We start from the raw sequence: 13,024 nt of genomic DNA, 5'->3' as shown, positions 1-13,024 counted from the left end.
AGCCCCAACTCCCTCTCCACTCCTCTGCCTGGTTAATCCCTCCCAGCTTTAGCTCTCAGGGAAAATATCACTGCAGCACAGCTTTCCCTGGTCTTGCCAACTAAGTTCTCCCGGTCACAGGCTCTCAGAACTTGGCCTCTTTCCTGCACCATTATCTGTATGGTCCTTTCATCAATGTCTCCCCATGAGACAGAAGCTCCCTGTGGGCCAGAATTCGTCTTGCTCACCTCCCTTCCCCAGATTAAATGAGGGAGGAGGAAGATACTGAAAACACAAAGGGGAAGCAATTCTGTGAAGCTGGAAGTCAAGAGACCTGGGTTTTCACATTGGCCATGAGACCCTGGGTAACTCATGTCATTGCTTTGTGCCTCAGTTTTCTCATCTGTAAAATGGGGCCAGTAAGCATATACCTTTGCAGCTTTGTTGTGAGGTTAACAAAGACCACAGAGGTGAAAAACTGCTTTGCCCAGAACCAAGGGCTAAGGAGGCCAAACTGACAAACATAGCAGCTAGTTTGGTTTCATCTTTTTCACATGGTTAGACAAGGCCTAATTTCTTAAAGAGACCCGTACCTGTAGCCATTCCACAAAGGATGTTCTCTCTGCTGCCTCTACTGAGAGGGCCAAGAGCAAAGGTTTCCTCCTTAGGGCTGCTGTTCAGAATGACCTTAGAAACCAAGATCTGTAGATTCTTTCCCTAAACAATTTGCTAACTGTGTGCTCTTATGCTGGTCCTAAACAGGACAGTGATGGATGCATGACATCTTTGACCTGGGTCTCCTTTCTACACTTGTGGCTTGGCAAGCTTGCCCGTGTAATGAAACATAATCTTCCCCAAGTCTGGGAAGCAGGCAGGCAGGGCACTCCTCTCCAATCACAACAGTGACATGTGACCAGCCGCCCTGTCAGCATGGCTCTGGAGAACCTCTTGGTAGTGTCCAAGGACTTCTTAAATTCTTTTATTTATTTTTTAGGAGTTCTTAAATTCTTAATATGGGACCTGTAAGGTCAGAGTTTATTTCCAAATCCATCCTGATGGAGGGAGTTCTTAAGCCTTGGCCCAAGCTGAAGCTTGGTAACTAAGATGGGTCCCAGAATAGCAAAGGAGGTCACACCATCTGAATATAGCCACAGTTAAGGCTTGTTTTTCTAAAAGCCACAACAGCTATGAGCACAGGAAATGCCACAGCTTGAAGGAGCTGGAAGGCACTCCTTGATTCTGACACTGGCAATAATGGAATATTCTGCATATCTTTCATTTGTTCAGAACAAGCCATGTCTTTATGAGCAGGACTCACTGAGCAGCACTTTCCAGGAAAGGCCTTCTTTACTCCTTTACTGCCACAAAATTCCGTGATTCCTCTCAAAGAAGTTGTCCTGTCTCCTGAACTGAAGATTTGTATCACAGAGTCAAGAGTTGTTTTCCTGAGCCTGATTAAAGGCGAGCACTGAAGCATGTGGGTGAGGAGAGAAGGTGTGGGGAGAGGCAGGTCTCCATGTTCTAATGCTGGCTTGGAAGTTCGCTTGCTGGGGAATCACTCTACTTCCCTGGCCCTTAGTTTCCTTGTGACTAGACAGAGATGAGGTATTCTCTAAAATCCTCCTGGCTGTGAAATTCTAATCTCCTAAAGTCCCTTCTGGATCTCTGATTCCAGGAGTTGAATGGACTTACACGTTAACTTCCAGAAACTCTTAGCGCCACTGGCCCAACAACACTTGGTGTACAAGGCTCTATGCTAGGAAACTAATTCATGATTTAAAAAACAAAACTGGGGCGCCTGGGTGGCTCAGTCGGTTGAGCATGGTCATGATCAGCTCAGGTCATGATCTCACGGTTCGTGGGTTCGAGCCCCGCATCGGGCTCTGTGCTGACAGCCAGCTCAGAACCTGGAGGCTGCTTCAGATTCTGTGTCTCCCTCTCTCTCTGACCCTCCCCTGCTCACGCTGTGTCTCTCTCTCTCTCTCAGAAATAAATAAAACATTCAAAACAAAACAAAAAACAAAAAACTACACTGGTGGGCTCCCAAAGCTAACAACTCAGGTCTCTGCCGACTAGATAGGCAGGGAGGGTTCGGAGCACACCCAGCTTGTTTATAACATCTTGTAGAAAGGATGAGCTCATTTCTCTGAGCTCCTGCACATGGCGCTGGTGTAGTGTTAAGAGTGTTCCAACTGAATCATTCTCAACAGTGTGAAGGAATAGCCTTCTTGGCTCCAGCCTTCACCAGGAAGAGACAAATGCCGTCCTAGAAGAGCACTAGGGGCACAGAAGCCAGTAGGCTTCTCGAACTTCAAGCATAAAATCATCTTCTGTAGGGGATCAGCAGTAGGGAAGAAAAAGATTTTCTCTTTTTTTTTCCCTCCCTTTTCAGAGCCTAGTGTTTAGGGTGCTGGTATCTGTGGCATCACTATGAAGTCATGGACATGCCAGTCATTGAAAAACTTTGAAAACTGAACTGGAATATTAAGAGTTCAAAAGTTGTAGCAGAGTTTGTATTATAGGTTAGAGCCTGTGTCATTCCTAAGATCACTTGGAAAAGGCCAGAATTGGCTTCACACTGTTACCATTGTTCTGAACGCTGGCTACATATTAGAATCTTATGGAGAACTTTACAAAAAAAAACCCAACCACCCATGCTGAAGCCCCATGCCAGATCAATTATGTCAGACGCTTTAAGAAGTAAGGCCTAGGCACTGGGGACAGTGGGAGGCAAACTTGGAATTAAAACCACTGCACCTGGGGCAGAAAATCTGTATGATTAGCCCCCCAGGTGATTTGGACATAAGCTGAAGTTTGAGAACCATGGACCGAGCCTAAGGAAAGAATGAAGCCATAAGAATGGAAAAAGGTTTGCCCACAAAGATATTTACTTCTCAGCATTTGTATATAATTTTGGTTAGGCCTCTCCTGTCCAAGCAGTCTACTCCTTTACTCATTTACAAAATGTGATGCAGACACTTAAAAAAGCTTAAATAAATATGTGCAGTAATGAGCAAAAACACGTATTCTGTGGCTTTAAGTTAAAGTTTTAGGATACAACAACTAGATATTGGGTATGAAAGAAACTAACAACTCAAACATTCACAAAGAAATAATAGTGGAAGGAAACACACCAAAATGCTAACAGGGTTATGTCTGGGTGTTAGGTCTTCAGAGGATTTCCCTTCTATTTTTCTGAATTTTCCAAGTTTTCTGTGATGATCGCATATTATATTTGTAATGGAAAAAGAGGTGAAAAGCCTACAAACAGATGACCAAAGAAGTAAAGGAATAATGCCTGTCCAGTAGAGAAAAGGCGAGAAGTTTCTCTGAGGTACTCAATATAGCTCTAAAGGCAGCTAAGGCAAATGTGCCTTCATCTTCCACCCCACCATCATGTGGTTTGATATAGGTGCCTGCTCACCAGGGGGAATTCAGAATGAACAATTTCCCAAAGCCCTTAGTAGTGCCCATAGACTCACTGACAGATGGGGGGCCCAAGTAGGGAAAACCACTCTATCGTTGAGAGCCAGAAGGCCCTTCAACAGCAAGTTAATATTTGGATGTTTGTTCTCCAAAATATTTTGTTCTCCAAACCTCCATTTGTGTCTGGAGCACTGAGGCCAAAAGCAAGTTTTCTGGGTAAACAACATGATCTGGCTTCCGTTCCCCGGCTGCTTTCGTTAAGGTAGATCTGTTCTTATGACCCAAAGATCCACTGCTGCCTCTGGCCTTGGACACTGAATGGAGTGTTCTAGCCCATCTGCCTCAAGCCTCGGTTAGCCTAGAGAAGCAGGAGCTCCTGGAAATGGTGCTCTTTCTGCCCACCAGCCTAGAGGACGTTGGGGACTATACCTATGCTGACTGGCTCCACCTGTCTGCCTCTCTACACCACCTGACTACATCAGGTGACCTCAGGGGCGTGGTAAGCACTGGGATCCTTACCTGCTTGCCTCGTTTTCCTGGTCTTCCTCTGGGTCCTCTGTGTCCTGCTATCCCAGGCTCACCCTTTGGACCCATTTCGCCCTGGAAAGAAGAAAGAGAAGGAAGAGAGGAATTTGTGCCTGTGGAGCAGGCATTGCTCTACAGGTCCATCTATAGACAGACCAATTGTTGGTCATGAGGGTAGTGCACTTGATCATTCCCAGACCTTTTCCAATCGGACAATCAGAGAGACTGGGAAAGTGATGAGGTCATGTGAAAGGTGGATAGCTTTTTCAAGGAAGAGGAAGGAAAGAAGATCACCTTGGGTGGCTTATTTATTATCCAAGAGAGATAGCTCCTGGGCAGCACACATTTTGGTGTCTCAAATCACCATCCCAAAATGGCCAAAGTAGGAGATTCTTGTATTTCAGTGATATGTATGCCTGTGACACTATGAGCTACCAGGGGAAAATGCTTTCTTTGAGTTGCAGTTTTATGTTGTGCTGGTGTTTTGTTTTTAGCACAAATTCAAATCTATGAGTTTTTGAATGCTTGGACACAGTTTTGACAACCATCGTCTTTGGAAAGTTTCTGTTCATGTAATGACCTTTATTTAGGGTATACACTTCCCTACTCTTCCGTAAAAACCGGCTGGAGTTCTAGCTCACTCTCATTTGATTTAGATGCAAACTGTGGGGGGAAAATGTTCCAGACATATATTCAAATGCTCAATAATTGCAAAAGGCAGGGGGAGCAGTACTTCTAATTGAAAAGCTCTACTTTGAATGATCAGAACCAAATGCACCCATTGAAGGATTCTACAGTTTAAGGCCAACCTTTTGTAAAACCCATTTCTCCATTATAGTTTCTCTCTTTCCTCATGTTCTTCTAGGATTCCAGGCCCGCTTGCTGTTTATTTGGGTCATGGACCCTACAGGACATCATTCCTACCTCCAGTTGTCCTTCTACAGCCTAGAATGCACCACCAACGAGCTAACCTGAGCAAGAGCAACCATGGAGGTTTCTGTTAGTCAGCATCCAGCTGCCCTGGGCGCTAGAACAGTAAACACCAGGTGGGCTCTTCACATGGAAGTCAGAGGAGGTATAACATAATAGAAAATTTCAGGAAATGCTAATAAAGAGTAAGGATCAAGAATACAGCTCTGAAATGATCAGTCACTTGGCCAGTTTAACAAATTGGCCTCTACCTGAGCCATCAACATCTTGTCACATCAAGAACTGTCCTTAAACCTGTGATTTCCCACCAACCTGTCATGTTCTCCGGCATCTGGCCAGAGAGAGGATGGGAGAGCAGCACGGATTCGATGTGGCTATGTGCAGATGTATGCACCATTTTCCTTGGTTGTTTAGAGGAGGTCAGGGGTGTTTTGTTTGGCTTGGAGAAAACAGCAGCAAAAACAGTATAAGATTTTTGGGTTTTTATTTTTTTAAGATTGGCAGAAGGAAGTGTGGCCCCTCTCTTCATCAACTGAAAGCAGCCAGCAAGTTCTTGATCTAATTTCTAAGACCTAATTACCGTTATCATATCATCTCTGTCTTAAAACAGCCTGCCATGAAGGGGAAAGAGAACTCTAGACGGCAAGTCTAGTAAATGGTGCAGAGGCTAGCTGTCATACTTAATTCCACATCAATTTATTATTCTTTGATGTTCACTGTTGAACTGAATGAAAACCTAGCCTAATACTTTTAAATCAAATTATTTTTTTTTCTCTTTTAATGTTTCCTTTAATTTGTTTACATAATTATTTTTAACCCAACACTCCACCTAGAGAAAAGCAGGAACAGTTTTTTGACAGCTTAAGGCAGTGATGAAGAATAGTAAATTAGTGTCAGATGACTGAAATTATTTAAATACGCTCTACTGATAGCAGGCTAGATAAAAAGTGTTTATTCAAGTTTGGAAAAGAAAACTCTAAGATATTAAACTTGGAAAACAACTAGAATAAGAAAGCATGCATTTGCATGTTTGAAGAGCACTATGTTTTGAGGCTCAGGTGAAAATGACAATCTCCCAGGCCAATGTCTGCAAACATGAGGAACCCCCACTACAAGTTACTATGTTAGATAGAGTCATTCTCAGGGACCAATGCATGTTGTCTTTATCCCAACGCCTCCTCTCACCACTCGCCTTTCTTCCCTAGACCCTGACCCTAAGTAAAAGGTTCCAGAAATCTCTTAGTCAACTGCCACTTCCACAATTTTTGTCATATCTGAACAACGCTCTACTGTTACTTGCTGGATATTTTTCGAGGTCAAGTGAATGAACTATTTTTTTTAAGCCTTGTTCCCAGCAAGATATCCATGAAATCTCACTAAATATTTAACTATTTAAATGGAAAAATGTAACTATCAAATGAAAAGGGTTTGCTGTCACCCAGTTAAAATAACTCTGCATACCTCTGACAGTACATGTACTGCCCTCCAAGAGGGTCTCAGTTGAGGGTCTTCAGCGAAGGCATTGGGCCAGAGATGCCTGGCCTTCGCACTGGGGCTCTCAACCCCTGCAGCTCAGATCTGATCCATCTGTCTGACGCTTTCTGCTTCAGAACACTACCATGGCCCTCTAAGAGGCCAGAAATGCAAAGAAAGGCCTCTCCACCCAGATGAGGCATCCTTTCCCTCCCACTGAACTGGAGGGAGGTCTCAGACCATGCTGTCACCCTCTCACCAATGTGCACACCAACCTGCTCCCCTTCCAAACCCAAACCTTCCACGGTGAAACCCACTTTCCCTGACCGATGGACAGAGAGGCAGTGCTCTTTCTGTGGTGTTTTGAAGGTCCATTTTGTTACTGAGGCCTATTTTTACTACTTCTAAGTACTTACTTTCTGCCCCAACATTCCAGGAAATCCCGGGAAACCCTGTGAAGAGAGCAACACACAGAGTGACTGCCTCTGAGATAGTGCTTGAAAGGGCTGTGGAAGAGTGTGGTTAGTGAGCGCTGTCAGTCAGTCAGTAGGACCGTCCACAAGATGAGGGTAAGCAGGGACTGCCATTTCCTCTGTAGTTTATCATTTCATGCGAAGGCCATTACCTTTTCTCCTTTGGGACCCAAGTCACCCCTTTCACCTTTGGATCCCTAGGAGGAAGCCACAGGAGAGAGTCAAAGAGTTAATACGCTGGGGTAAAACTGGAGTGTGTCAACACACTCATTTACAGGCAAAAAAAGAGGCTCAGAGATTAGGTGACTTGCCCAGGGAAGGAATGCTTTGTGGTCTACCTTTTATTTGGACCACAAAGACCTTTGTATTAATGAAAGACAACTCACAGAAAATTCTGGGTCCCAGATCCTCTCTCCTCTTGTGGGAAATTTGTCCCCACCCAGGTTCTGGCTGGGTTTGTTTTTTATTTGGTTTGGTTTGGTTTCTGACAGATGAGGAGGTTGTGTGGTAGAAGCCTGGTCTATGAACAACATCTACCATCTTCCTCCAGTGTACCCCCCAAGCAAGATGTGTTTCCCCTCCACCAGGTACAACCTTCAGCTGCTAATCTACTCCATGGGAGGGGCCTCTACTTCCACTGGGCACTCCTCCCTAACCCATTCGCCCTGCCTTGGGAGGCCTCTCACTGCTCTCTCAGCCCAATGACAAAGGACAGGGGGATATCTAGGAATGGTCACTATACGTGCTAACTTAAGAGAAAAAACTAGGCCTGTCTTCTGCTCATCACTGACCCCAGAGCCAATAGCCCACACCAGGCTTTGGGAAGCCATGGGAGACAAGCACTAACCTTTTCCCCTCTGGATCCAGGGTAGCCCTAAAAGAAAGCAAAAGGTGCATTTACGATTAGCCCTATGTAGCAGTTAACACAAAGATGTCCCTCAGGGTTATGTTTATACCAGGCCTAAAATAAACACTGCTTGTCTTACCCCCAAAGGCCCGAACAAAGTTTTCCATCTGCTTTGTTGTTCAGAAGCTTGATCCTCTCTGCCATTACAGGCAAAGAGAATAACAGGAAGGACTTCCCTATGCCCCTGGATCCCAGGCATGATGTCCCCAAAGGGCTGGCGAAGACAAGCACTCTGGCACTGGACTTTCCAATATCTATAACATTCCCCAAGCCCAGGATGGCAGCCCCACCTAGCCCCCATCTTTGTGGACAGCAGCTGCTCCAGAGCCTTAGTGACAAGATCCGGAAATGTCCGTCTGGACCAACACACTGACCTTGAAACCCATTGGTCCTCTTGAGCCTGGCAAGCCCATCATACCCAGGTCACCTTTTTCACCCTGGGGGAATCAGAAGAAGATGGGGAAAAGGACCAACAGTGACATTTACTAGAGAAACAGAAGCAGGAAAATTGTGGGCAAGATCAGGATAGAACTAGGGTCGTTGGGGCTGGCTTGTGAATCTGAGGACCCCACATGCTCCCTTGTTCACTCCCAGGGGTTCAAGGCTCCATAGTTCACACTTCATTCTGGTATTTGAGATTAAACCTAAAATGAAATTGCCCAAGGCAGAGCAGATCTCCAAACTAAACGCTAAGATGCTACAAATACTTGATCTTATCCTAGAGTAGGTTGTGAGAGGGCGGGGAGGGAGGATGGGGGCACTGGGGCCTCACAGGACTAAGTGTCAACAACCCAAAAAACTTCACCTGTTTTGTTCTCTGCATAGGGAAGGCCTTTCAGGCATTTTCATATATTCTCACCCTAGGTCTGCAGCCAAGTAGAGTGAACATCAGTCTCTGGGCATGCATTACGGAGACAGGGGGCTAAGACTCATGGGCGGGCTCTGTTGCCCCTCAGAATGGTTTGTAGTTGGAACTTTCAGCACCCTCTCTATACCAGTGCTAAAAAGCAGAAATATAAAATGAGCCACATACTTTATTTAGAATGTTTTTAAAAGTTACATTAAAAGTAAAACAGGTGAAAAATAAACGTAGAACAGGTGAAATCAACTTGAACATATTTCATTTAATCTGATTATCACTTCAACATATAATCAATTTAAAGTTAATGAGATATTTTACAATCTGCTTTTTATAATAAATATCTGAAATCTTTTATTTTACATTTGAATCACATCTCGATTCAGCATTAAATTTTTATCCAAAATACTTGATCTGTATTTAGATTTCATAAAAATTTATACTTGAAACAGCAGATTCACGCATTCAAGTTGCTATAAACATGCTTATGTATTTTCAAATAACAGAATTGAGTAAAGGTTTTTAAATTCAAACTTACATTAAAATTTAAAAATTCAGGTCCTCAGTTGTACCAACCACATATTAAGGGCTCAATGGCCACATATGGGTAATTGCTGCCATACTGGACAGCTCAGCTCTATAAAGTAGATTTTTGGAAAAATATCCTTGGGACTATTCCTAAGAGGACCAGGGAATGCAGTTTTCTAACCCTGTAATAAATACAGCTAGTGAGTGAATCAGAGCAGATAGTGACATTCACCTGCCCATCCCTGATATCTGCAGGTCAAATCTGCACCCGATAGTCTCTGACCCAAGTGAGAAGAATATAAACAAAGGCATGGGTGTGGACGTGTCAGCTTTCCATCATCTGTCTGAAGAAGGGATTTCATAGCGTTTGGCAGTCCCTAGCTAAATACAGGATTTCAGTCTTTCCAGCTAGCCAGCGCCCATCGCCTCAACCCCCAATCTCCTGCATGGCTCTCCAGACACAAGCCCCTCTTGGGTCATTTCAGGGAAAGCAAAGAATTGCATGCTAACTGAGGACAAAGGAGAGCCAGGGCCCCTGTGAAAGAGGGAAGCAGCCCCTCAATTCTCTCCCAACAGGAGCAGAGCTGTTGGATGGACCAAGGTCTTGTACCAAGTAAAGGTCCCCAAAGTGCTGGGGACCTCTGGGCAGTCCTCATCCTCTCTTTACCCTCCTCCTCTTAAGGAAAGAAGTTTCACTATGTGCCAAAGGCCAGGGGCTGACATCTTCTCCCCTCGTGTTCTGATACCACATGAGCCCTCAGAGTGTGCCATACGTACCCTGGGTCCTTCAGGGCCAACGGGCCCAGGCATGCCAGGAACACCCGGGGGGCCAGATCTACCCTTCAAAAACGAACAACAAAAGTCAGGACAAGTGGGTTTGTTTCCTTCCTTCCAGGAAATGGGATTTGTTGTAGGGGCTCAGAAGGGACCGTGGGACACCTCAGCATGGCCTCCAGGTCCTTCATTCCCACCCTCCAAAGATTGATAGCCTAGAAAGCTGGGTCACTTAGACATAAGTTAAAGTCCTTGGTGTTACATTACATCAACACATAAGCTCTTATTCTACTCAAGAAACGGAAGGCAGGAAAATTTTTTTAAAAAGAAGGTGATGGAGAAGGGATTCTAAACTTCTTGGCTTTTTGATCTTGATGACCACCACTCACCTGCCCACTGTTCCTTGCATCCCAACAGGTTCTCCCCAAGGACACAGTGTGGAATGGGGTGGGATTTTGTTTGAGGTGCAGCAGCAGATGCTGGTGGTATTCCCTCAAGATGTTTTTCACTTGCTCACCGTGCCCTTCCCTCCCGTGGCTACCTGCCTTGCTGCCACACCTCGTCCCTGCAGCCTGTGACTGTGGGGTCTGCTCACGGGCAACCGGAGCTGCCCATCAGTTCAGGCACCTCTTTTCCCTGCAGGCAATAGCCCAGCTCCCTTACCTCAGGGCAGGACAAACTCTGTGGTGCTGTTCACACACCAGAGCTCCCCTGGGAATGAGGCCGAAGATGGACTTCATCTGATACCATGGCCATGCCGCGCCATCAGGCTTCCCCTCCCCTCAGTCTCCTCCTGAGAGAGCTCCCTTAATGTGTTCACTTGTACACGGCACTGTGGTCTCTCTCTCTGCTTCTAGGGAGACCAACCTAAGCCAGGAGCTTTGGGAGAGCAAACCTTATTAGAGGAAGTGGGAGCAGGTACTTGGGGTCTATCTCAACCTCTGCACTCACTGCCTTATTTTACAGTTAGCCTAACTAGACATGTGGAAGGCTCAACCCCTAAACTGAGATCACAAATGCTAACATGTGTCCTGGTTTCTACTCTTGCCTCCCACTTTTATGGCAGACATCACTAACTGATCATGGCCCTCATTAGTCCTGAGCACGGAGACCTTTCCAGCCTAGCACTTCAGATGACCACTGGGCCTTGGCTGGCGCTGTGACCTGTGTCCTTGAAGGATGTGATTTTGCTCGCAAAGGTCTGTTTGAGGCTACTGTTGACAGTAAAACCATTTGAATACACCATTTAGCCAAAAAACTGATCATTTGTATTCAGAATCATAAGCATCTTTTTTGGCCAAACTGTTACACCTCCTTCTATCACCGAGACCTACAGTTTCAGTGCCAGCATACACTGACCACAGTGAGTGGCTGCTGGTTTACTCTTTCCTCACCTGAAGGAGAGCGTTGGTGACATGTGTTTGGTTCACTCAAGAGTCCCTCTGACCTTAGGTGACTCCTATTTATTTCAGCTGGACCAAAAGGCAAAAGCTATTTGCTTCTGTTTTGCACTTTATTCCAGTTTAATCAAATAGACAGTGAGAGTCATTTAGTGCCACTGGTTGGGGCCTTGGAGAATTTCCCTAATGGGTGGCAGGATGAATGGTCTGAGGTTGGGGGAAATTTGGTCAGGCTTGGCAGCCTCTGGGAGAAGTCCAAATGCCTGGCAGTAGCAGGCTCTTGACCAAAAGAACAGGCAGAAAAAAGGGTTACCTGAGTGACTCAGTCAGTTAAGCGTCTGATTCTTGGTTCTGGCTCAGATCATGATCGTACAGTTTGTAGGTTTGAGCCCCGCATTGGGCTCTGCACTGGCAGTGTGGAGCCTGCTTAGGATTCTCTCTCTCTCCCTTTCTCTCTGCCCCTCCCTTGCTCGTGCTCCCTCCCTCTCTCTCAAAATAATAGACTTTTTAAAAAACTTTAAAGAAAAAAAAGAGAACAGGCAGAAAAAGCCCAGTGTCATTAGGATGACAGTGCCATCATTGTCCACCTAGATACTGGAGCCTAAAGAAGTGTACTGCCGGTCACCCTACTCCTAAGGGTACTTGTGAGTGTGCGTGTGCACACGCACACACGCACACACATGCGCGTGCACATACACACACACACATACACACGGAGCACAGTTGCCCATGCAATGCTGACAGAACAGCATGGACCATACCTTCCTTCCTGGTAGGCCAAGCTCCCCCTGTGGATGGAGAAGACAGGTAAGCAGAGGCTGCTTTGGAAGAGAAGTTCTGGAAGCACAGGGCTTAGTAGGGCTGATGGCTGGGCATGACCATGTGGCTTGGTCGCTTGGCCGCTCACAGCACCCCTGCCATGTCAGTGGGCCAAGCTGAAATACACCAGTGGGATCTCACACCTGTAGCAGAAGCCCCCTTATCACAGAGCCCACCCTCGTGCTCTCAGGCAGAATTAGCACATGCTTTGAAATCTCAACCAGGAAATTTTCAGTGGCATCACCAGGAAACAGGCTGGAATTACCAAGGAGGGGTGGACTGAAGAAGGTAGTGGCTCATACCTTTTCTCCCTTTGGTCCTATCTTGCCAGGAAGTCCCGGTGGACCCTATGCAATCAAGACAAGAAATGAAAAAGTCTCCATCAAAACAAGGCAGGATGGGTGGTGAGGGAGGCGTGACCACGAGGGAGGTTCCTGGCGCATCAGTCTCCTCTAGCAGTGTGGCTCCCTATGCAGACTTGGGGCTCCAAGGACCCCATGAAGGACCCTCTTGTGGCAACCCAGTCTCCTTGTCCTTTGGTAGCTTTCCCTGAGCTGTGCTTCCAGCAGTGCCATGGCTACAACTAAAGAGTCTTGAAATGCTGTTTGCTGAAAACAAGATGCGTCACCACCTCTCACATCTTTTCAGCTGCTCTCAACCAAGCTTCGCTGGGGTCCTGACAAGAGGGAAGTTACTCTTTCTTTGTACACAGGAGCAGCCAACTTAGAAATTCCTGTGCTGGATCGATGCGCACCAGGTGCAGTGAAAGCCGTCTTTAAGACATTAAGAATGTGGGCAATGGTGCGTTTTGTCTCACTGCCCAGTCACAGGAGCGGGGCTGACTCCAGCTCAGGGATTCTAGCACCCACTACACTAAAGCCTGGCACCCCCATGGCTAGTATGCAGCTGCTTTTTTTTTTTTTTTTTTTTT

General features: G+C 46.0%; 1 protein-coding gene across 4 annotated transcripts in view; it reads right to left on the bottom strand.

Annotated features, from left to right (window-relative positions):
- The window catches only part of COLQ (collagen like tail subunit of asymmetric acetylcholinesterase), a 76,726-nt gene that overhangs the window by 29,829 nt on the left and 33,873 nt on the right, over nucleotides 1–13,024 (bottom strand). For 3 of the 4 annotated variants that reach the window (XR_013331799.1, XM_077750921.1, XM_077750919.1), the window contains exons 4-11: nucleotides 12,396–12,440; nucleotides 12,036–12,062; nucleotides 9,878–9,940; nucleotides 8,088–8,150; nucleotides 7,654–7,680; nucleotides 6,959–7,003; nucleotides 6,750–6,785; nucleotides 3,925–4,005 (exon numbers count right to left, since the gene is read on the bottom strand). Coding sequence is in view for 3 of the 4 variants with exons in the window: in XM_077750921.1 (XP_077607047.1) it covers nucleotides 3,925–4,005; nucleotides 6,750–6,785; nucleotides 6,959–7,003; nucleotides 7,654–7,680; nucleotides 8,088–8,150; nucleotides 9,878–9,940; nucleotides 12,036–12,062; nucleotides 12,396–12,440 (387 nt within the window). In the remaining variant the exon portion in view is untranslated. The remainder of the gene's footprint in view (nucleotides 1–3,924; nucleotides 4,006–6,749; nucleotides 6,786–6,958; nucleotides 7,004–7,653; nucleotides 7,681–8,087; nucleotides 8,151–9,877; nucleotides 9,941–12,035; nucleotides 12,063–12,395; nucleotides 12,441–13,024) is intronic. The other variant, XM_077750920.1, reaches the window with a different exon arrangement.

The sequence above is a fragment of the Crocuta crocuta genome, unplaced genomic scaffold (assembly GCF_008692635.1).
Source record: "Crocuta crocuta isolate KB4526 unplaced genomic scaffold, BGI_CrCroc_1.0 scaffold279, whole genome shotgun sequence".
In the NCBI taxonomy this organism is placed as follows: Eukaryota; Metazoa; Chordata; class Mammalia; order Carnivora; family Hyaenidae; genus Crocuta; species Crocuta crocuta.
The sequence above is the reverse complement of the archived record's forward strand: the minus strand, read 5'-3'. Positions and strand labels throughout refer to the sequence as shown.